This window comes from Barbus barbus, assembly GCF_936440315.1.
Source record: "Barbus barbus genome assembly, chromosome: 13".
Classification (NCBI taxonomy): Eukaryota; Metazoa; Chordata; class Actinopteri; order Cypriniformes; family Cyprinidae; genus Barbus; species Barbus barbus.
Genome location: NC_136741.1, coordinates 25,421,354 through 25,446,314, shown reverse-complemented (window position 1 = coordinate 25,446,314; position 24,961 = coordinate 25,421,354). Strand labels below are relative to the sequence as shown.

Below are 24,961 nucleotides of genomic sequence, written 5' to 3'. Positions count from 1 at the left end.
GATATTTCTGCAACAGCAAGGAAGTGATTGGTCGATGGTGCTACAAGATTGAGCATGGACTCAGCAGGGGCAAACTGGGTCATGCTAACCAGCCAAACCTTGACCAAAACACTAAAGCACTAAATGTATCATTGAGTTAATCTTCAGTTGAATCAGTAGCCAAATAAAAGCTATTGTGTTCTCCATGGAGGGGGTCAGCTCAGGTAGCCACTATGCTGAGATCATGCTACCAGCAAATACTACTCACTTTATCTCAGAAGCAAAAAAGAGAGTGCACTTTCACATATTGTATTTTTAAAAACTGCTATAAAAACTCCTCTCTTCTTTACTTTGCTGAAGTTGCTGTACATAGAAGAAAAATTAGGATGAATGAAGCTTTCATCTGAAGTGAATAGCTGAGGGCCCTTTAGACTTGGGGACCAAGTCATTTGCTGCAAAGTTGCAATATGCTGAGATTATTCTTTCAGATGTCCAGAAAAAATGTCTGTCTGTCTGTATATCCATCTATCTGTCCGTCCGTCCCTCTGTCCGTCTGTCTTCTGTCTGTCTGTTTATCCATCCTACCTTATAATTGAAGCTGCAGATATTTTCATTTTATTGTGCTGCTCCACAGAGGCTGATCTTTGGGCTTTCTAATACAATATGAGCTTTTTATTTTGTGGATTTCATCTGTTGTATCCTGCAGGCTAACCACTGTTGCATTAAAATGTTACCGTATCCGTATATGCTGAACACATCATAAGAGTGGCTGACCCCTCCATACTTCTTCTCATTGTCTCATTTCCAACTGCTCGACCACTTTCACCGAGGTTATTTCCCTGACAGAGCACATCCGTGTTTTTACACCCAAATACATAGATTTCCTCTGGGATGAAAGCTTATTGAGCACAATGTCTGATATGCTTTGTAAAACCATATTCCAGGAATATAGCAGAATCTACGGTGCGTAGCTCTCAGACAGATGTACTATTTTATAGATCTTTACTTACGATATATCTTTTCACAGACTCTGCCTGCAGTATCCAATACTTTTTGCTGAGTTAACTCCAGTGTTTTTTAAAGTCCTTGTCATCTTCAGTCTGCTTTTACCTTAATGTATCCAGCGGTGGGCCTGGAATATGAAAGCCACGTAAGATGTTTTCCGCACATTCATAAAAGCCCCACAATAGGATGCATGCGTTAAGGCATTAATCAGCACAGAAGGTTCAAGCAAAAAGGCTGTGATGCTGCATTTAGCAAGTCCAGAGTGAAGAAAAAAATGATACAATTTAATGTCAAATCTGCATACAAACCTCATTCAACATCCTTAAACATGCAAACAGAATTTACATAAACATTGTACAGAATCTGGGTTTGACTCTATGTGGAGCCGTTCTAAAAACATACATAAATGAACAAAATTGCATTTCCTGGAGGACTTATTTGATAGGATTTAATGCCAATGTGGAATTTTGGAATTCCAACCCTGTATCACGAGAATTCGATTTGTCATACCAGAACATCAAGGTCATTCTAAGGCAAAAGAGGTGTTTTTTTGTTTGTTTTTTTTTGTTTTTTTTTTAAACATATGAACATTGAGTATTTGCCTATTTGATGATATACTATATTATGGATAATGGGTTAAGAGCAGCAGACTCACTGTAGGGTTTATGTGGTACTGAATATGGCTATGCCGTTTTTAGTATAGCCCGAACCATTAATAATAATCATTTCAATGCAAAAACTTTCAAAAAATAGCATGCGAGTAATTGTGAGTAAACCCTTATGTTGCCTTACGCTTTTTGGATTTCAACAGAAATTATGATTATTTAAGCAACAACTCCTTTGTACACATAATAACCCACATTTAATGAATGCACAGTATACAGTATCTGAAATATAAAATGTCAATAATATTTGCTTCGAACGAAAAATAAAAATACAAAGTTCATACCCTGACATAAAACTTGCTTGGCTACATGATGACACGAAGAAAGCACAAAAGGTGTACAGAGTTTGCATTTACAAAAAAGCAAACTTTCTGGCAGCTCCAAAGTCACCAATGATTTGCAAAGATTTAATACAAAAACACCCCACAAAAGTATACACAACTGACATGTTTGATCAGTTACAGCACGCGCAACAAACTAAGCTTTGTAAAATTATGTGAGTATGACTGAGTTTGACAATAACACATTAATTGCAAAAATGTCCTTCGGGTGCCGTTATGCCGTGCTTTTTTCCTTCCGTTTCCTTTTGACTGACCTTTTGTGAGAGCTTGCCCAACAAATAAATTGTCCGTGGTCCATTATGCTGAGCTCTGCTTGTTTCCCTTGATTTCCATGGAGACCCTCTCCTTGCGCCCAGAGTATTGTCCAATAAAAGAGCCGTCCTCGTTGAAGTGAGCGTCCTCGTCGCCGTAGTCCACCATTCTGTCTCCGCTGTCCCCTCCTTTCAAGTCGCCATTCAACGAATGCTGGCTGCTTTTCAGTGGTTTCTCATCATTATCACTGTGTAAGACATGGGAAACAAAACTGAGATTTATGAATAATCTTAATGCAGCTCTTTCCATATAAGTAATAGTGACAACAAATGTACTAACTAATGCCGATTTACAGTCGAATACAGGTATGTTATTCATTTTGACAAAATGAATAATTTACAATGCATAATGACTTAGTCTGTTAATAACACAAATCTGCTACTTGTATTCAGAAGACCTGAAATATATATATATATAAAAAAACAAAAAAAAACATACAGGTTCATAAAAGCATGAGGGTGAGTAAATAATAACAATATTGCCAGTATTGTGTGAACAACTCCTTTAAAAAGAGCAATAGAGAAACACTCCAGCATGACAACGTATTTCAGTTTCTAACACACAGTGCATGTGCCTATGAAACCACCAGCTCCAAACCCAATGGAATGACTTATATCATAGAAACATAAAAAATTCTAAAGGTGGATGGGTGCATTTGAGCATGCATTATCTGCACTCAAACCGTGAAGTGCATGCATTCACACACTGTTTGACGTCTGCATAAAACAAGCCTTGTGTTTCATATAGTGAAACACAAGACACTGAGCCGGGCACATCTAGAGTTCAGCCTTTATCATGAACACATCTCAAATAATCTGCTCAAAATATTTCAGATTCATAATTGTCACTACACACACTGTTCTTGAAGAGACTGTTATTGGATCGCTGAATGATTAATGAAACAAGAAACACGTTTATTGCCGGCCTCAAGACAAGTGTCTTTCAACTAAACCAGATTGTTTACCATCATCCTACCGGGAAATCTTTTGTTCGCTCGATCTCAATACAACATCAGTTTCATTTTTAGAGCAAAGCCATTGTTTCTAAAGTGCTACATGTGTTTTAGCTACTCACAAAGCACCACGTGAAACAGAAACACATCAGTGGCACTGATGTGTGAACAACATTGGTTTTGTTGTTATTGTTTAGCACATACGTGTGGTGGTTACTTTAGCTTGCTGCACGTCCAGAGCTCAGGCTGGTTTGGTGCTGGCTTTCAAACCAAAGAAAAAATGCACAGATTACAAGGAAACAGTGTCAGAGGTTGCCGTCATTCTGCCACTATGTGTGCAGTAAATCTTGGTAGTGATTTGAAATACCTGTATTCACAGAAGGTATCATCATTTATGCCCTGGGACTCCAAGTCGGGGTGCAGATCCTCTTTCTCTTTCACTGAATCAACACAAGAGAGCATTGTGAATTTAGAGAGACTAACAAATATTCTTTATCTTTTAACATAACATATATTTAATAACATTATATATACACTGTGTATATACTATTTATTTATATATATATATATATATAAACACACTACAATTCAAAAGTTTGGGGCAGGTAAGACTTTTTAAAGTATTTGACAAAAGTCTCTAAGCTGCATTTATTTGATCACAAATACAGTAAATATTAAAATTGTAATAATATTTCAGAAAATGTTTTAATATTCAGCAGCCATTTCTCCAGTTTTCAGTGTCACACGATCCCTCAGAAATCATTCTAATATGCTGATTGGAAACATTTCTTATTATTATCAATGTTGAAAACATGTTGTGCTGTTTAATATTTTTATATTATTATTCTTATGATTATTTGATGTATTTATTTAATTATTCATATATTTATTTTATAAAAAAAATGCACTAACCCCAAACTTTTGAAAAGTAGCGTGTAAAGCTACATAATGTGCATTTAATCAATCAAGAAATTATCAAGACCTAAATATATTAGTTAATTTAAGTATGTATTTAAAGGTAATTTATTTAACTGATCAAGAAACTATCAAGAAATACGGCAAATATGCTAACCTTAAATTACCTTTACATTAAGGTTAGCCTGTAACAACATTTCATACCAGCTGTTCCATTAACTTTTTCTCATTCATTGTGATTATTATTATTAAAATTGTATCCACAGCAAGCACATCGGCAAGTTCATATTAACACATGTAAATGAACAGATCCGGCTCATGCTGTTTCTGTACAGTAATTAGAAAACTTTCACACTTGTAAAGGTTTCAGCAGTTTAGAAGATCTAGATACAAATACAATGTTATTGGTAGAACCTTGAATCATAACCAATTTGCAGCCCCCGATGAAGATGTGCAAAATGGTCTAAATATATACGCATTAACACATTCCACGTGCTGCTGTGATGATCAAGCTGTGAATTTGATATACAATGATTTTCCATCTTACTTTCAGTGTGTGTTTTTTTTACTTCTAGTTAAACCGTTTGGCTTTTTTATACTTAAAATAAAATCTCCAGACAGTTTAGACATTTGTTAGGGTTTTCTGAGTGCCATATAGTGGATTCAGTTCACATTCACAAAAGAACTCTGCAATTTTCCCCAGCAACTGATTTGTTTCATTGTGTGAGAGAATACCTGAGTACTTTCCTCCTTTATTTCGGTTCACGAAGCACGCTATGAGCACAATGAGGGTGAGCAGAGCTATGGCGCACATGAGCCCAATGAACCAGCCCTGGTTGGAGATGCCTCCATGAATACTGGCCAGACCTGCGAGAGACAAAACATCCTCTTAGTTTGACATTTCCTGAGGACACTTCACCGAATGTTGACATCCACCGAGAACATCCTACACTAAATGAGAGACACCAGTCAAACTCTAAAATGGAAATGTGCAGATATTAATATTAACTGCCAGACAGCACGTCTAATTAAATCAACAGCAGAGGCTGATAAAACATAATTCCTTTTATCAAGTCCACAGAACACATGCTCTGGGATGGACATGTGCACACCACGCATGATAATTTTATCACAGGATGTTGCTTGCACTTTTGATGAGATGAGAAAAGAAGAGATAAAGACGATTTTACTTTGCATTTCTGTCATCTCGGAGACTACGTTCCCCTCACCTTTGGCACTGGTCCTGATAACGTCTTCAAAAATACTAGAATTATCAACCCAGCTTTTAGTCATAAGACGCACTGTGTATTCAGTCCCAGGTTCGAGCCCGTCAATGATGTGGAAAGTCTTAGAAGAATTTAGCACATTGGAAATCTTCCAGTTACCTTCACCTACAGGATGTACATAGTGGGTGGTGTTAGTATTCTAAGAAATCTCTACTACAGTATATATACACATAATTATACTGTATATGGGGGTAGGAGAACAATTATTATGGCTGCCAAATTAATGTGCTAAGTAAGTAATGCAATTGAAAATTGAACCTACAGGTATTTGTAAATTCCATTAAGATTAGATTATGTAATTTACTCAAAAAAGACTTTAGAAAGAATTTACCATGATTAAACTACACAAACCTCAAGGTTTAATTTACAAGAACAAGGATGGAGAACAGTATGAAAAGCTTACGGTTGTTCATAAAGGCAATGTATAAATCTGACTCCGTCTGTTCTGTGCCTGGAATCCAGCTGATATTTGCAAAGTTGTGACTAACTGAGGTGCTAATATTCAACACAGCTGAGAAAAGAGAGAAATGACATAGAGGGTTAGTACTGTAAATGACACGAGGAAGAGTTGTTTGTTAGATGAATTAGAGGAGAAAGAGTGCCTTTTTTATGTTCTTTATATTCACTGTAATACATGAATTTAGCCAGATATCACTTCAACCAAATGCTGCTTATTGGCATAGCCATGATTTCTAATGCAATAGGAGTTGCAATGCACTGCAAAATAAAAAGGTATTGCAGAAAAGGCCCGTTCACACCAAGGACGACAACTATAAAGTTAGAGTTTAGAAATCATTCCAAATTTAAAAGAATAGCACACCAGAACTATAGCAATGATGAAACAGAGAAAGGATATTGTTAAAATCACTTTCAAAATGAACATTAAAAACATTGACAGCCAATCAGAATCCATCCTACTTTAAAGTGCTCAAGCATTTAAAATGGCAGACAATGCAGCAATGCTTATATTTAACAATGATATTGTGCAATGGTGTGGATGCTAATATAGTTATCATTATAGTTATCTTCATCGTTTTAGTTATTGTTCTTGGTGTGAACGGTCCTTAACACTGTCCTAACCAGGCATGAAACCAGTAATAAAAATAATAAAAAATCTTTACACAACTTGTTTTTAAGTTGGTAGCCCCACCCACAAGGAAACCTGATTGGTCCAAAGTACAGCTCCGCATAACACAATACTGGGCATCTTCATGTTAATTTGGAATTATAATAATAATAATAATAATAATACAACAACTTTTAATTGTTCACATCACTGCACAAAATAATGTGCTTCAACGGAAACCCTCATAACTAATTTATTAATAAATACATTTTACTAGTATGTGACATCACCAATGAAGTAAGCAACACTGGAGCGTTCAAACTAACTCAAAGTAATTACCAGTTTGACTAAGGTATGTTTTACTACTTAGGAGCTTATAATTACTGTAATTTTGTCATGTGAACACTACATGTGTTTTGATTGGCTGGTAGCTTGTTACGTCGCAGAGCATTTTTACTTTCACTGTAGTCAGACTAATTACTTGTCACTGGAAACCCGAGTGTCGCGGCTGGTTAGGACACAGTGTAAGGAAATTAATGTGATGGGATGGCACAAACAAATGGTGGATCTTTAGATGATAGAATGGAGTGCGGTTTAATTTCCATCAGAAACGTAGCTGGGAGTCTTCTGTAATTAAATGACTAATTAACGACCTGAAATAATGATGTGCTCGTTACACTGGGCGAAATGAGAGGAAATAATAGGAGATAATTTTAAACAGAGTTGCAGAGTAATAATTACACAGTCACCAAATTCTGAAAGCCGCAGAAAGACCTAAATACAGTATACACTGTTTCTATTCAGGAAGCTAAAAGTATTCGGCTTGGACAATTGCTACCTACACGGCATGCCACCGGAGCTATATCAATCACAGATAACTTGTGTTTTCATCACCTTCAGGTGTAGCAATTAGGCAGACTGTTGTCTGCTGTCAAAACTCATTACCACACATCTCAATCACACAACTCCTCTCCCTTTGGGCAAATGGAACATCCTCTCACATGCAAATGGAACACATTCATTCTCAGGCTCTTTTCAGGAATCCATCTGCACCGAAGGACCCCAGCTATCCTGCCCATCGCCCAATGTTTGAATGACATCCTCTAATCGTGATGCGTTTCCATCCACCCTGTTATTGCAGAAATTGTGTTAATCATCGGTGCGGTGTGACACCTTTGCTTGACACAGAAATGGTGCTATAAATATTGAGCGAGCTAGCTGGAGGTTTGTCAGTCCGCATCTGCCGCCACAGCGGGAGGGAGGAAAGCTCGCGCCACACGTGTCCTGCAAAACTGCTACCGAAAGCCACTTTTGTGGGGAAATTTAGCAATGGAATTTAAATGGCTTCCTCTTATCCATTTAAAAGCCACTTCTGGGCTACATCAGCTGTTCTGCGCCTCAGTCCCCCGATAAGCCCCAACAAATCAGACCTTGACACTTCATCCATAAATACACTAATGTTTGGGATCAGTAAGATTTTTATTTATTTACTTATTTTAAAGAAATTAATACTTTATTCAGCATTCCGACAGTAAAGATTTGAACTTTTTGGTTTATCAAAAAATATACCATGGTTTTCACAAACATATTTATCACGGTTTTCAACTGTGACAGTAATAGAAAATGTTTCTAGAGCATCAAATCAACATATTAGAATGATTTCTGAAGGATCATGTGATGCTGAACTGGAGAAATTATGCTGAAAATTCAGCTTTGTAAATTAAATTTTTAATGTATTAAAATAGAAAACATCTATAATTATATTTCACAACATTCGTTTTTTATTGTATTTATGATCAAATTAATGCAGCTTAGGTGATCATACTGTATATTAAAAAACAATCTTACAAACCCCAAACTTCTGAATGTGTTTGTTTTTCCATAACTGAATATTTGTAGAGTTTACTGGCATAAAAAGCCCAATTTGTTTCTCATTTGTTCTTTTGAGACTTATTTTTTGTGTGGTTTAGTACCTATAGAAGAAAGAGTAGCATTAGCCACAGGGGAAACAGTGGTTTTTCTTGGAGGAAATCGTGAGCCGGATTTTCCTGGAAAGAAAGACAGTATTTTTAACGGTTTGAACTATTCTAAGGGAGTGATGTGGCTAAGAAAGAAGCAGCCATGTGATGTACTAAACAAGTGGATGCTAAATGAAATATAAAAATTGTCTATGCTAGCTGAACCATAGCATTATGCAAGAAATATTTTGAATTGATTGAACAGGAATAAATGGAATAAATCAATTAGTTTCAGCTACCAGCAAAGAACAGATGACAGGTTAATAGTGAGATTTATCTAATTTAGCAACCATCAAGACCTATACTGTCAGCTAGACTCACACAAGGACAGGGCAAAATAATAAAAAAAGCATTATGCTTCTACGGTATATGAAAATGAAATGATTACCCTATTATGAACACATGCATTTTCAAGATAGAGTCCAGCAATACAGCTACAATTTTATCTTCTAGTCTAGAGTGTTAGCTATTTCTAGTGCTAAAGAAAATAGAAGACTTCATACTGATGTTGAAAGAGGCCACATCTGCTGAAGCTGGCGAAACAAAAGCAATAAAGCAATGAAAAAGACATATTGCAAGGACAACAGAAAGACACTGAAATCACGACAACTTTAGTTCATAAGACAGCTTGTTTATAAGAGAGCAGTGCCTGTTACCGAAGCATTAAAGCGAGAAAACAATAGCAAGAAGCTTGGGAAATTCCATTCCAAAGTATTTAAAAATATGGCGTCATATTTTTAAATGTCTCACCAGAAATATGAAAGTATTAAAGAAGGGTTTTGAAAGGCATTTTGTATGTATCAGATAGAAATGCCATGGTATGTAATATATATAGATATATATAGTAGGGAAAAACTGCCATATTCATTTACTGTACCATGTTTTGTGTCCAATAAAAAGGAAAATGCCATGGTAACATGTCCAGAAATACATGGAAAACACCATGATACCTTTTAAAATAAGACATTATCTATCATATGCTCCCAGTTGTACATAAACAAAAAAATTGTACTAACTGCATTTGAAATCATCTGATTTTCTTGATGTATACTGATCATGTTTAGGCGGTTGTTTCCCATTAACACATATAGATATCTCCCCTCACATCAGAGCAGTCATTTGTTTTCTTGACTGTTTTCTATTACTCTGCCGAATATTGGAATTATGCCTTGGGATTTTCATCTCGATCATATTTCTTCCATAAACACAACTTCCTTACGAACCCTCGGCGAAACGGCAATAAACAGCACTTTATCAACAATCTGCTAACTGCTGATGATAAGTATGGCTGCGTGAACCATTAATCATGATAAATGTGCTGTGAATTCACAGTTGTGTGGTTTTTTCTTTTAATATATTTTTTGATGTTGATTACCAACTTATTTCTATGTCTGTATTAATAACAATCCAGCATTTCCATCCCCAAAGGCAACATATCATTTCTTCTTCCTTTTTGCAGGCAAGCTTTTACCCTCAAATCAATAAGTGCTTGGTCTTCCAAGACAGTGATGAATGCAGCCCAGTCGCACACTTTTATGATATTGTTTAGCTATAAAGAAATGCTTAGATGGGCATATGAAAAGCTTGGTGAGATGGGAGGTTGAAATAATGTCCCCTGCATTCGCCAGGTCAATGCCCATAACAACAGCAACTTGGTCATCCATGTCAAAGCGCCAGATTCCCTGTCCTTTGGAATGCCACAGGCTGACTCCCCTGAGACACCCCCACCCCTGAGCAGCTGCTGCCCATACTCACTCGCTTCGGGGACAGTGGTGCGCTCCTCGCTGACAGCTGGTCCGCAGCCCACCCGCGTGCAGCACCGTAGGTAAAACTTGTATTTGCTCAGTGCTTCCAGATCCTGGAGGTGCAGCTTATTGCTGTCAGCAGAGATGTTGAGGGTCATCAGAGAACCTAGTTCCTCTGTGTCATTTACTAAACAGGAAAAGGAAAAATAGAATACGGTCAATGCAATCTAAACTATTTATATAGTTCCACATATTAGAATCCATTGATGATCACATAAACAAAAAATAAAGCTATGCAGCTAAGCGGCATGTGTTCATCATGTGTTATGGTTGGTCGCTCAGCTGGACTGGTAGCAGGAAGGCCATGCCATCGAAATGTCAGATGTGTTTAGTCAGCCAGAGGTCAAATTCAATGTTTTTTTTCTTTTTCTTTTTCCTGACACAGACTGACATATTGCACTAGGATTGTCACAATACCCTAAATTTGATAGTGGACGTCAATAAGGTTGTCTTATGGTATGATGCAATTGTTTTAGTTTTGATATTTTACCCAAATTGCAACTGAACACACTTTCATTAGTAAATATTAATGAATATATATATATATAAAAAAAGTTTTTTCCAAGCAATTATTGGTAAACAGTCAGCAATAGGGACCAAATACATAAATAAAGGCTAAACACCACAGGTGAATACTAACTACTGCAATAGATATGGTCACACAGTTAATTTATCACAGTTGTTACGTCCCATGACGTAAATGTTGTGTATGTTGGGAGATGGTCACATGTTTTTCTCTCCTCCCTTTCTTTCTATCTCTCTGCCAAGCAGCGGTCCAAATCATCCGCAGCTGATTGCAATTAGCGGCAGTGTGGTTTCCCTGTTACACAGTGTGCAACGGATATAAAGGAGCAGAGAGGTACAGCTCGGGAGGAGTCCCTTGTCCGCTATCCCAGAGACGTTGTTTGTTTAGTTGCTCTTGAGCAATCTGTGATCTGTAAACTTAAAGTGTGGTTACAACAACGTTACTGTTGAGACTCTGTGTGAGTCTAGTTTTGTGAACCGTGTAGGGAGTTGGGCACCAATTTATTTGGGTTTAACCTTTTCTAAAGGTTTTGTTATAACTTTTAGAAACACTTTTGTTTTTTATTTTGGCATTTGCTCTCTCCTGACGACTTGGTTATTTAAGTTGTTTAACTACTCTGATATTGTATATTTTCAATATGTATTCTTTTTGGTTTATGTTAAGCTCTTAATAAAACAATTAAGTACATTTCCGCCATTTGATATTCTTTTGTATCATGATGTTTAATAGAGGGTTTTGTGTGAACCTTTATTGGAAGTGTTAAGGGTGAGTGATATGAGCTGGGATAGAGGAAAAGGAGATTTCTCAACGTTCACTTATTTAGTCACATCTTTTGACTTTGTTACTTCCGCTCTGAAACTCCTAGATTATAGAGGGGAATGTAACGCATTATATTAAAACATTTAATTTTGTATTACAAGTTTTCTTAAAATATTATGTTTAAATAACTAAGGGATTATTTAATAATGCACTAATTTGCACACCGTACATTTCCAGGACAGAAATCTGAACATTGGATCAAGCCAGGTTCAAAATACATTTTCACCATATTTTTAGGGGGAAAATTCAGGTAAATGGTTTATGAACAAACCCTTCAGTAAAAACTCTCAGAATACAGACAAGAATAAAATTGCAAAGTTTAGTGTAAGTACTACCGAAGTGGTGATTTCTTGCTCGGTGCATGAGAAAAAAACTCATATTTTGAGAAAACGGTCTTTAAAGACATGTACTATAATTGAAATTATAGTATTATAATTGATCATCAGTATGAAGTCTTCTAAGAAATTATAATTGAACTATTATATCGCAAATAGACAGTGTAATAAAATAAACACTTAAATTTGTATTTTGGGTGGTTTCTTTCCATTAGTAGGAAGAAATGTTATGCTAGCAAAATAACCCAAAATCTCTAAATTGAGTATAGCATGTATAGACACAAATTAAAAATATTTGGACACAAACCAGATTTTCTCTCTTTTTGCATTCACTCGTGACAAACCACTTCTGTTTGCATTAATAACCCTGGCAAGAACTGCAGTTGACCTTTCACGTTTCACAGCAAGGGACGAGCGTTATTTACAGATGATGCACACACGTAAGCATGTGTGCATTTGAAAGTAGCCATCAGACAGTCAAGCAGGCAGCATTTGTGTACTGAATTGGGTACTACCAATTAAAACAATTTCTTATCCATCTGCTAATGCTGTGTTATTGAGCTATTATGCTTATGTTGCGTAAACGTGTTCTGGAGTCCCCCTTGCCTTCAAATAATTCCCAATAAATCAGTCAAACAAAAACAAAATTGAAATAAAAAACACTGAATCCTCCATAAGTAACTCACAATGTGTGAATTGTTAACTCTGTACGATTTCAACGTAGTTGCATCTGGCTACGCGCCATCTGTGCAGTGGCTCTTTTATCCCAGTAGCTATTTTCCATTCGACGGGTACAGCTGTGCGCTCTCTCGCCAGCATTTACACACCAATTTCTTCAAGGGGACTTCAATGAGCCCACTTCAAAGGGAGCACAATGGTTCTAGCAAGCTCTCGTGATGAAAATGTTGCTTCTTTTAATACACAACCTGACACTTGGTCTCAATGATCAGCCGCAGCAACAAACACAATTAGCTGACGAGGCCTCCCAGACTGCACGCATCATAATCAGTTCCGTCATCACTCCTGCTGGGATCTGATTGCGTGTTGAGCGGTGCACGTGCCCAGTCTGGTGTTGTGATATGATGCATGTAGAACAGCATAGGGTCAGGGCCAGAAAGCGCGTTGGCTGGATCACAATGGTATACCAGGTCACGAATGTCTTTCCCATGAGCACTTTGCAATACCTATGTGCCAGGATCATGTAGACCAGGGGTGTCAAACTCAGTTCCTGGAGGGCCTGCAGTCCCTGCAGAGTTTAATTCCAACCCTGCTCCAACACACATACCATGTAGTTTTCAAATAAGCCTTAATGATTTGATTAGCTGGATCAGATGTGTTTAATAGGGTTGCATCTAAACTGTGCAGGGCTGTGGCCCTCCAGGAATTGAGTTTGACACCCCAGGTGTAGACCAAGGTTTCCCAGACTGGGGATTGTGAAGGTTTGTGAGGGAACTGCAGGGATTTTGGAAAGTAATAATTCATTAAACCATAAAAATATACAATTAAAACAAATACATTTAAAATCAAATCAAAATAAAATGCTTACTAAAAAACATTAATATTGTATGTTTACCTGCATGTCATGTGACCACTAAGTGGCATAAGAGAACTTAAATAATTAAAAAAATCATTTAAAATCGCAGGGGTACTGCAAGTAAATATTTTAGGCCAAAGGGGTGACAAAAAACTTTGCCAATCCCTGGTCCAAAAAATAAAGGGAAACCAATTTTTCAAAAACATTTTACCTAAGGACATAAAACAAATCTGAAAAGTGGTGGGATAGCACATTGTAAAACGTATTAGCTTTGCATATTAATATTAATTTAATGTGGTTGTTCACCCAGTAGTCTAACTGTTTTGACTTAGTAGGAACATACTGCAATAATATTTTAATTTAATTGTTTTTATTAAAATGTCTTTCAAAATAAGATTTTTCTATTTTAATTTTTTTTAATATACAGTATTACACGAAGTTGCTTTCTTGTTTCAAGAATTTTTAGAATTGTATTTTAACTAAAAAAACCGAATTAAAACTCAGTGTAGAAGCCATAGTATAAACAAGGCTTGAGTGTTGATGATGCTTGCGTGCTACTGGTTTACAGTGTCTTCTGATTGGTCTAAAGCTGATGAGAATGGGTAACTAATTTTTATTTGGATACTTAAGATCGGTCGTGGGCCCTGTGTCTCATCTGGTTGCCCGTTGAAGGCAATACTGCCCAAAGTTGCCCAGCAACATTGCTTAAAAAGTTGCCCCATATCTCATCAGCCTAAAAGTTGTTTTTATGTGGTCGGCTGTAATTATTCTTAATCTTACCATTTTTGCCATACTTTGAATATCAAAATCTATATTTTGGAAAAAATAAAATAAAATCCCCCGATATTTACAGATATGCTTCACAATGTTTTGCTTTTCCCTACTGTTCATCACTTTCCTATTAATACAATGTGCATTGTTAACCCACTCTGTTTATGTAATCAGCAGTGTTTCTCACTGTAAATCCTAATTAAAACCAAAGCATACTCTAATGACATGCAGTAAATAGCTGCTTAATTCACTAGTGTGCCTTCAGTTCGATAGAACAGGACTTGTATAATAAAAATAAGCAAACTGAGTGAGGCAACTAGTCAAAGTAATTGTTTTCCATAAATCATTTAGCAAATATACAACTGTGTCTTATTGAGGTCCTGTGCAGTTATTTTAATAAAATTGTAGTCTCTGTTGAATTTAAGATGCAGCTGCCAACCCTAAGGTAGGTGGCACAACAATATCTCCTAGTGGTGAGACGTAGGCATCACTCGATGTAATGAGACATGAACCATCATAGAGCACTTTGCTGTTTTTGTATGTCCAAATCTGTATCTGCATCACAGGGAGCATGTTGACACAGGGCAATAGCTTTTTTTATGTTCTGTAGTCTGGCCCTTTAAGTGACATGAGTGGAGTCCTAAAAACCTTCAATGCAAATCCAGTGGTTTGTGGTTTCACTGTAGAATCGCTGTAACGACCAGTAATGCCGCTGTGTCATGGGCCACGTCAGAAATGAATATCAGTAATAAAAGTGGTTTAACCCCAGCGCATAACCCTCACAGCAAGATGCAGATGTTTATAGTGAGGGTTATGAACAAATTGGAAATGCAATGTTCACATACTTAGCTGATATTGGAGGATGTAGCCAATTATGAGTCCATTTGCGTCAACTGGAGGAGACCATGTCAATGTGACCTTGTGTTTCTGGATGTTTGTAACACTGAAAGCAGCTACTTGACCAGGAACTAAAGGTAGAGAAAGAAACAAAGAGTTGACAGTTATATTAATAATTTAAAGGAACATTCTGCACAAAAATGGCCATTATTATTCATTTGTTCATTCCAAAACTTTGTGACTTTCTTTCTTCTGTTAAAGACATCTTCCCCTATATCAAAGGTCTCGCATCTGATTTGCATTTCCAAATATTCAAACTTGGTGTCACTAGAATGGCCACGTGACAAATCAGAACCAACTGCTGCATCCAAATTCACCTATACTTATACTTATTCCTTAAAACTATGTACTCTTTTTATGAATAAAAAGACTTTGAGTGTGTAGCAGAAGAACAGGTAACCTTTGGGATATACTGCTTCATGATAATTGCATCTTTAACAGACCGCACTGTTGTTTAGTTACATGCATCCTGCCCTGTCATCATCTCGTCACAGTCAAGATCTTTAATTTCATATAATTTCCTGCCATATTGGAGAAAAATTAAGTAGCATGTTGATCTGGCAGTCAGTAACATGTGCATGATGCAAGTTAATGACCAAACATATCTTTATAAATGTTCCGAATGTTGTTGCAGATGCAAATAAACTGAATAAATATTTTTTTTCACAACTCAAACCCCTTTATTTAAATCTCTCTACTTAACCGTAAGTCTCGCGCATATGCCATGTTTGTAGTTTTTGAACTCTTTTTATTCTTATTTGTAGTTATAATCAAATTTTTGTCCAATGTGCAATGGGTTGTGGGCAATACCAGCTATTAGCATGTGCATAGATTTGCTACATGCAATCATTTAGGACACAACAATTGTAATTTTGAATACTATTTAGCATTATAGTATGCAAATTGGGACATAGCACATGTCTTTTTAGGTAAACTAAAGGCTGGAACACACTACACAAATTTTTAAATTGGAATATAACATGGGCATCATACACTTGTCGACTTTGGCAATGGTTACATAGAACAACTTGGCATCATACAGTATAATGACTGTGGATTACATACTACTAGAATTTTCAAAAACAATAAACTCACAGAAACATGACAAATGAAAAGAATGTGTGTGCTAAAATCACCTCAAAAAACAAATGTGTTTGATATCCTCTGAGTGGACAGATAGTCTGAAGCTAAAAAATCTGAGTCTGTGCCTGAAGTACATGATGCGATTTTCTATGAAATCTGTCAAATCCAACTGCCCCAAACCTGCAGACTGCCTCTGAATTTCATCAACTAGCATCTACTCATCCTGACTGCAAATCAGGGGAAAACTGTGCAATAGCCTTAACTTCACAGAACCAAATTTATTATGCTTAGCTCAAGTGTTCACACACATCCTCTCCTCACTCACCTCCCTCAGGTGTTTTGAAGCTGACCGGATGACTGCCAGGCCCGTTTCCTCTGCTGTTAAAGGCCATGACAATGAGGCTGTATTCAGAGAACGGCACAAGCCCTGAGACCACCGCATGGTTCCTCTCGCCTGAGAATGTCAATGTGTGTTTGTCACCATGTGTTTTCTTTGAGTCCAGCAGACTACGAAGCCTCCAAAAGCTTATCTATAAGTAAAAGAGATTCGATTAGTCCATAGGTAGTGAAATACAGCTGATGAGTAAAACAACACCACTTTTTAATACATATGGATAGCTTTGACAGCTTGCTGTGAAACAAGAGGAGCTTCAAGGTCAAAAAAGGGGTCACTGGCCTTTAAACCATGGCTAAAAAGCAAAACACATGTTGGTGCGGAATTACCCTGTAGCCCCCCAGATGTCCATTGAGTTTGTCCTTGTGAACATGGTCCCATCTGACCTTCACCATGGTGTTGTTCATCACATCTACGGCTACATCCTCTGGAGCAGCCGAGGGGACTATGGACGAATCACATGCAAATAAAATATTACAAATGGCTCTATATAGCTGCTTTCAAATGACATTGTTCCTACATCAAGTTAATGCCAGTGAATTAGAGTAAGCTATATCCATGAAATAAGGACCACGAAATGTGGTGTAATTTTGTGGGTAATCATAGGAAAAACTGAGGCGGGGGTAATAGTTGTTTATGTGGAGTTATGGACTATCATATTGTTTTTATGCTTTGTAACTACATTTCGTTATCAAACACTTGGCAAATTGCCTACACAACAGTGATTTACCATACACAGTCTAAGTAATCTATATAATCAACATTTCGCATTCACAATCTCACAGACACCACATATGACACTTGCTAATGGGAAGAGATTTGATTATAATGGAATAAAATCTAGTTAAACACCAGTGTTGGAAGAGCAACATTGAAAATCTACCTTGCCAAGCTATGCTACATATAAATATACATAATTATATTAAGCTGTTCTTTTGAAAAGTAATGGAAGCAATGTATATATTTTTTCAATAAAAACTCTAGAAGTAGTATGCATTTATTAGCACTTATAAAGCACATAATAATGCCTTGTTCTGCATGACCATATTTTAGATCCCTTAAAACTCTTAATTAATAGTGAATGTGTGTTCCCTATTCTAAAGTGTAACCACAATTGTAAACAGAACAATTAAGGAATCAGAAAAGATAAATCTCTGCCATACAGGGATTCAGACAGGTGACTCATTTTTGGAATGTGGTCATTTACTGTACTTTTACTGTGCAAATTAACTGATTCACTAGAATGAATCATGCCTTCATCAGCTTTCTCAGCTTTAAAGCTGCATGTGCAAAACAGCAATTTATCATTAATTCGCTAGTTTTAGCGAGTTACTCCCAAACACTGGCAAATATGTGCTAAGATAAGAGAGAAATAGAGGCAGAGACTAAGAGAGAAAAGGGGACTAAACTAATCGTACTGCAGACGTAGTGACCTGAGATTACATCAGGAGGGCAACTCCAAAAGAAAACTGAAGGCAAGAGAATAATTATAGCCACAAATGTAAATAGCTCATAGCCATGATAACATTTCATTTGTTAGTCTACAAAGACTCTGAGTGAGGAAATCGTTCTCCCTTGTGCAATTTAATATCCTCAATAACGCAAAACAAATCGGCATATCAGCGCAACTGTTTGGATATTGTGTAAAGGCAAGATGGTATTTCATCAGCGTTTTCTGCCCTCTAGGTTTGTTGATATTCTCGTCACACATGTACTGCACTTTCGCTAGAGAGGGGGGGTGTTTCCGTTTACAGTCAATGCTTATTTACAATGTAACAAGACCCTTACAGACAAAGAAAAGGTTAGAAAAAAATAAGATGTGTCTTTCAAAATCAATACCTGCTTTGTATGTTCTCAAAGGTAAACATGCACAGTGAGTTGACAGTGAATGAATGTATTTGAATGCATGCTCATCTCCACAGCTCAGACACAATAGAGGTTCTTCCTACTTACAATCCTCTCCTGAGTATGCTGTTATTGTTTTGGGGTCCGGACCCCAGCCCGCGTGGTTCTTGGCCTGAATTTTGATCTCGTAAAGGATGAACGTTGGGGTGTTTTTAACCAGAAATGAGTGCCTCTTCACCATGTGTTCCATCCAGTCCTCTCCAGTGCCTTGTCTTCTGTAGCTTACCTTGTACTCCAGACCAGGTCCGTTGTGTTCAATAGGTGACAGTGGCTGTGACAGGAGAACGAAAGAGCTCAGCAAGTTGACAGGAAACAGTAAATCAAAGGAGTTTTTATTGTCTCAGCCTCAGAGGGCATGCTCACAGACCATTTGTTGCTGACCGTATGATTAATATTGCACACACAAAAAATGGCAAACACTGGCAGAAATAGACACTTACAATTAGACTATCTGGCTTTACACAGTTTCTAGGAGTAAGGTACATGTTAATCAGTTTAAGTTTATATAATGAGCACTTCTGAGGAAGATTAGACAGTTTTGTTCAAGATAGATAGTATGGAACTGTATATTTATGCTTTGTTTTCTTAGACATGTCCAAAATTATTATCCAAAAGTCTGAGGTTGGTAAGATTTTTTTAAATCTTAGAAGTCTCTCGTTTGATCAAAATAGAGTAAAAACAGAAGAATGTATTAAAAACAACTCTTCCACTTTAATACATTTTAAAACGTAATTTATTCCAGTGATACAAAGTTGAATTTTCAGCAGGAATTACTTCAGTCTTTAGCATTAGACTAACTTTCAGAAATCATATACAACATGTGGATTTTGCTCAAGAAGAATTCCCTACGTTAATGTTTGCTTAATATTCCCCAAACTTTTGATTCCTCAGGTTTTTTTTTTTTTTTCATTTTATAATTAATTGATTTTATAGTTCATTTTTGTCTATGCAGGTCTATTATTGTGGAAACCTCTGCAGAATGTTCAGTGCTGATATACCTGGTTAACTGTCAGCGATTTTTCATGATGTCAAACATTTTAACAATTGACTTTTATTAGCAAAGCTCTAACAGCTAACTATGCTTTTAGAATCATCTTGCAGCAAAAGACCGAACAAAATGCAATTATTCATTAACATCCACCATTAACAATGAGATTCCTCGTAATTCTAGAAAGTAGGTGTATTAGCATGAAAAGATGGCCGAGTACGTAATAGCTCAGAAACTGTAAAAGAGTTTCACCCTTATGTGAAAATCTAAATTTATGTATCCCGTTTCTTTAACTTTTTAATCAAAGACTCACTCTGGTCTCCTTTTGATGGGAACCTGTGTCCAGAGAGATCCATTTCAGCAGGGCTTTGTAACTTTCCCAACAACACGGCAATAGAGATAGCTGTGTTTTGCTATGCAAAAACTCCTATCTTGGGGAATGTGCTTATCGATAATTGGAATTTAACAACTGGCACTGTTAGTTTTCTCTCCCCCTCTGAGAACTAAATGAAATTCCGTATTTGAGAGTACTTCTTTATCTGTGCAGCCCTTCCAGTGCTTTGAACGTTAGATATTCCCGAAGACTATTGGAATTGAACGTTTAGCATCGTACCTCCCAGTTGATATCCATTTCATGTGGCAAATGACCTTCGATCTTGATATTTTCTGGGTTCTTGTCAGGTGCTTTGGAAAGAGCAGAAATATGGATTTTGTTGGAGGAGAAATTGTTAGTGGAAGAAAGAAAAATGGCCTGTGAAATATGCACTTTATAGACTGGAGCTTAAACGGCAGAGAAAATCAATTATCTCACAAGTTTGAATGTTTTAAAGTTCAGTAGGTGATGAAGTTGGCCTCACTGCTATCTGTAAAGGCGACATGCTTAGGAGAAACAGTAGGAGAGCTCATAGATACCTGATGCTGGAGTTTTGTATCTTTCAGTGGCCTGGCTTGGCCGACCTCTTCCCACCTCATTGATGGCATAGACTCTAAATAGGTAGTCCACGTGTCCGTGAAGCTTCAGCAGAGCGTAGTGATGGTTTCCCGGGACTCTCATAATCTCCCTCCAGCTGCCTGGCTCATGTTGGCTTTCCTCAAACTCTATAACAAACTCTGCACAAAGTTTGAAATTCGAACTGGAGTCAACACATGCACAAAACTGGATTTTGTCAGGAAATATTGTTTACATTGACTCTCAAATTGAGTCTCAAACTGACTACATTAGGTTACACCAATGAAAATTGTTGTTGAAGGGTATCACATAGAAAACAGACCAGTAACAGTAACAAAACAGTAACAACTGCGCATTTCCAATCTTTTATAGTGCGTGAGAAAAATGAATCTGTCCATAAACTGCATCCCAGTGTAGCTATGTGATACTCATTTTGTAAAATATTTTGTAACGCCCCAAATTTAAATACAATTTTAATTACATTTAAATAACCATTTAAAATTCTTGGGGTCAGTAAGACTTAATAAAAGTAATTAATGCTTTTATTCAGCAATAATTAATTTAAAGTGAAAGTAACAGACATTATAATGTCATAAAAGATTTCAATTTAAAATTCTGTTTATCAAAGAATCCTGCAAAAAGAAAAAAAAGCACCATAAATGTGTTTTTTTATATATATAATTGAAATGATAAAATATGATTCTTGAGCATCAACTCAACATATTAGAATGATTTGAAGTCTGGAGTAATGGTTTATGAATACTTCACAGGAATAAATTACATTTTAAAATATATTAAAATAGAAAAGAGTTATTTTAAATTGTAACAATATTTCACTCTAGTATTGTTTTTACAATGATAACAAATGCATCCTTGGTGAGCATATGAGACTTCATAAACATAAAAAAAAAAATACCAACCCAAACTTTTGAACAGTAGTGTAATTTGCTTATGCTTTTATATAAAATAAACATTGACCAAACTAACTGAACACTTTTCTAGATGACAGTTCGACGAGTAACACCAAGAGGTTAAGTCCTAGTGTATCCAAATTTAGTAATACAGTATATAGACAGTATGACTATTAAGACTATGTTACCGGTAATAGAGCTATTATGGTCATCTCCTGGAATCCACTGCAGTTTCACACTTCTGCCATTGTGTTCAGAAAGGATCACATCCTCTGGTGGATCAGGAACATCTAAGGAAACAACACATTTTATTTAGGGCTGCCAATCGATCAAGCATCTTGAGTTCAATCAGATTCATTACATGATATTGTTGCTTTTTTGGTTTTTGTTGCCATTTTATAGATATGTTGGAGACAGCGGGAGAAAATAAGGAGTTGATTGGGAGAAGAGGAATGTTGTGTCTGGGAAATGACTCCAGCTGGTTTCAAACATGTCAGAGCTCATGCACTACCTGCCAGGCCATGTCTCCAGCTAGTTCATTTGTACAAATACTACATGGTGCTGTCTCATTAAGGGTATAATTCCTGCCGTGCTGCAGCAGGTATCCGAATTCCACCTGTGTCATGTGCTGAACCCATTTTAGCTCTCAGAACTTCTGTCAAAATTTACTTTCCTAAACCGTGAAGACCAAAAGCACATAACTTACCCACAACTGAAAGCTGTGCAACTGCCACGTCCTGATCGACTGGTGTTCTGGCCACACAAACATAAAAGCCCTGGTCTCCAAAGCTCACATTAATGATTTCAAGCACACCATCGTCCAGGATATATCTACAAACACCAGCAAAGACACTGATTAGATAGCTCTGATATTCGCCACTGTAAAGGAATGACATCCTGTTGCATCTTACCGTGCGTTCTCACTGCCATTGAGGGCCATGCCATCTTTTTCCCAGAGGATCTTAAAGTCATCACCAAAGGTGGGATCGAACTCTGCCCGGCATGAAAACTGGATAGTGGTTCCGGCCAAAACCCGCAAATCGCGTGGAGGATTGACTATTCTGGTGGGATCTAACAAGGAAAACAAAACTCATTTTGGATTATATGGATTAACTTCATTTTATTGATTTTCTGAATCTAGTAAACGCCTTGAAATCGATTGATTTACTAGTGTATCTGTTTCTCTTACCTTTGACTTCAAGTGTTGCGGCAATGGCAACTTTGCCCTCAGTGTTTTGAGCAAAACAAGAATACTCCCCCATGTCCTCTTTCATCACATTGTGGATCTCCAGCGAACCATTCTTATAAACAGAAAACCTTTCTCCTTCCACTGCATTGGCACTGTCAGCTTTACTCCTGTGCAACCATAAACCAACTGGTTTTCAGAAAACAGCACCAACTGTGTGCATATTAGTGTTCCCGTCTTTTTAAAATTTCAGAAAAAAACAAAAAACCTCACTGCACTTAAAAACCCGTAAACCACAATAATCCGTATAGACAAAAAGTTGGGGAAAAGGCCTGCAAAAAAGAACTAAAATAAAATAAAATAAATAAAAATGTCTTATTTGTAAGTCGCTTTGGATAAAAGCGTCTGCTAAATGACTAAAAGTAAAGTAAGTAAATTAAAAACAGTGCCTAATTAGCACTAAAGAAGGTGACCAAAATGTTGTTAATCATTTGCATTCACCTTTATTTTTTGTCTTTTTTTCATCTTCAGTGTTTGCAGGTAATGTTTGCAACTTTGTACTAAAAATAAGTCACAGGCCACAAAACATAATTTTTTTTAATAGATTTAATTCTCTTTAGTGTGTAAGGAGCAAAACTTTTTAAATAAAATTTTAATTTTATTTTTTAGAAATACTGCTGTTCAATAGTTTAAGGTCCATAAGATTATTAAAATTAAATTAATAAATTAATGAATACTTTAACTCAGCAAGGACACTTTAAATAGCTCAAAAGTGACAGTAAAGATATGTATAATGTAACAAAAGATTTATTTTTCAAATAAATGCTGTTTTTTGGACTAAATCAGATTTGCTGAACTTTCAGCTTTGCCTTTACAAGAATATATTACATTCAAATAGAAAACATTTTTTAACTGTAAAAACATTAAAAAATATATAAAATAAACCTAGCCTTGATGAGCATAAGAGCTCTTTTACAAACATTAAAAAATATTACCAACCTCAAAGTTTTTTTTAATGATGGTGTACATTTTATGAATTCAATAAAATGCTCTGTTTGCTTTCTCTTGTGTGACACCACAGTCAACACTTCTGCTGTTACTGCTTTAACTTAACTGTAGCATACTTACAGATGCACATGAGTAGTTTACCTCATTATCACAGTGCTGAACACAGCCTGAGGGCCCACCCTTGAGTAAACTGCTTCACTAGTGCGAAACCACATGCAAGACACTCTATCACTGCAGCACTAACACCTCTAGAGCTGTGCTGCCCTCTGCTGGCATGTGCAAATACTCTACTCACCATGTGATACTGGATGTTGGTGAGCTGAAGACTTTACAGTGCATGACCACACCTTTCCCCTCCACTGCCATATATTGCAGATTGTTTTCTGTTAAGATCAGGGGCTGGATGTCTGGGGAGAGAGTTATCAGCATTGCACCATTAAACATGACAAAACACGATTGGATTAGTCTCTTTATCTCTTTTCTTGTGATACACGTTGCTATCATATAACAGTCCTTGTCCTTAGAAAAGCAGCTTCCTGCTCTATCAGGGGAGGTAAGCGGGGGTTTGTAGGGTTACGGAGCGAGAGAGATTTGAGATATGTTTTTCTGCTTCTTCTTTATTTAATTTCATTTTTCCTTTTCATATTTTTTTTTAAAAGTGAGGATCCTTAGCAGCTTATTTTATCTCCCAGATGAAAGCAACACATGCTTTGGTTCTAGCAACTGAATATGAATGGAGGAAGGCAAAATTGTTCGCACATAAAAGCATCTGGCTGCCTGAGGGAGAGTGTGTCTGGAGATCAGAACTGACAGAAGAGCTCCACCCTAAAGCCTGTGTGCTATCATGAGGACCTTACGCTCTCTGAACAAACCCAAGGGCCGTCCACTGTCTATATCACACCTCAGCTTATGGCTCTGTCCACACAAACAAAAAAACAGATGCTTGTTCACAGCCAAGCAACACCGTGGTGTTTTTGTGTGATTTCTTTGGCCTAGAGTGAATGAAACCATGAATATCCCATAAGTAGGCAAGGAATAATGCAACGGGTCTCTCTTAAATGGATGGATGCCGAGCTTAAAAATATGTTGCTGTACTCTGAACAGCATTTAAGCATGGAATAAGACATATCTACAAACAAATAATAACACCGTCCTGCATCATACGTATTTCCTGAATAAAATTAAATACTTTTCAATTACTAATTTTGGGATGTTGATTCCAAAAATCATGCCTGTTTTGTTCTAGCATGTTACACTTACATACATTGTCCTTTAATCACCAGACATGATTTTGCAAAAAAAAAAAAAAAT

General features: G+C 36.7%; 1 protein-coding gene across 2 annotated transcripts in view; it reads right to left on the bottom strand.

Annotated features, from left to right (window-relative positions):
- Positions 1-1,247: 1,247 nt before the first annotated feature.
- LOC306878831 (neural cell adhesion molecule L1-like protein) overlaps positions 1,248-24,961 on the bottom strand; it is a 49,200-nt gene continuing 25,486 nt past the window's right edge. Inside the window, exons 12-27 of one of the 2 annotated variants that reach the window (XM_079431387.1) lie at positions 23,946-24,057; positions 22,646-22,812; positions 22,368-22,527; positions 22,163-22,287; positions 21,645-21,746; positions 20,509-20,706; positions 20,210-20,280; positions 18,657-18,879; positions 17,033-17,148; positions 16,635-16,839; positions 15,175-15,297; positions 10,295-10,471; positions 4,905-5,036; positions 3,622-3,694; positions 3,459-3,515; positions 1,248-2,489 (exon numbers count right to left, since the gene is read on the bottom strand). In XM_079431387.1, coding sequence (XP_079287513.1) covers positions 3,473-3,515; positions 3,622-3,694; positions 4,905-5,036; positions 10,295-10,471; positions 15,175-15,297; positions 16,635-16,839; positions 17,033-17,148; positions 18,657-18,879; positions 20,210-20,280; positions 20,509-20,706; positions 21,645-21,746; positions 22,163-22,287; positions 22,368-22,527; positions 22,646-22,812; positions 23,946-24,057 — 2,027 coding nt within the window. In that variant the 3' untranslated portion in view covers positions 1,248-2,489; positions 3,459-3,472. The remainder of the gene's footprint in view (positions 2,490-3,458; positions 3,516-3,621; positions 3,695-4,904; positions 5,037-10,294; positions 10,472-15,174; positions 15,298-16,634; positions 16,840-17,032; positions 17,149-18,656; positions 18,880-20,209; positions 20,281-20,508; positions 20,707-21,644; positions 21,747-22,162; positions 22,288-22,367; positions 22,528-22,645; positions 22,813-23,945; positions 24,058-24,961) is intronic. The other variant, XM_079431386.1, reaches the window with a different exon arrangement.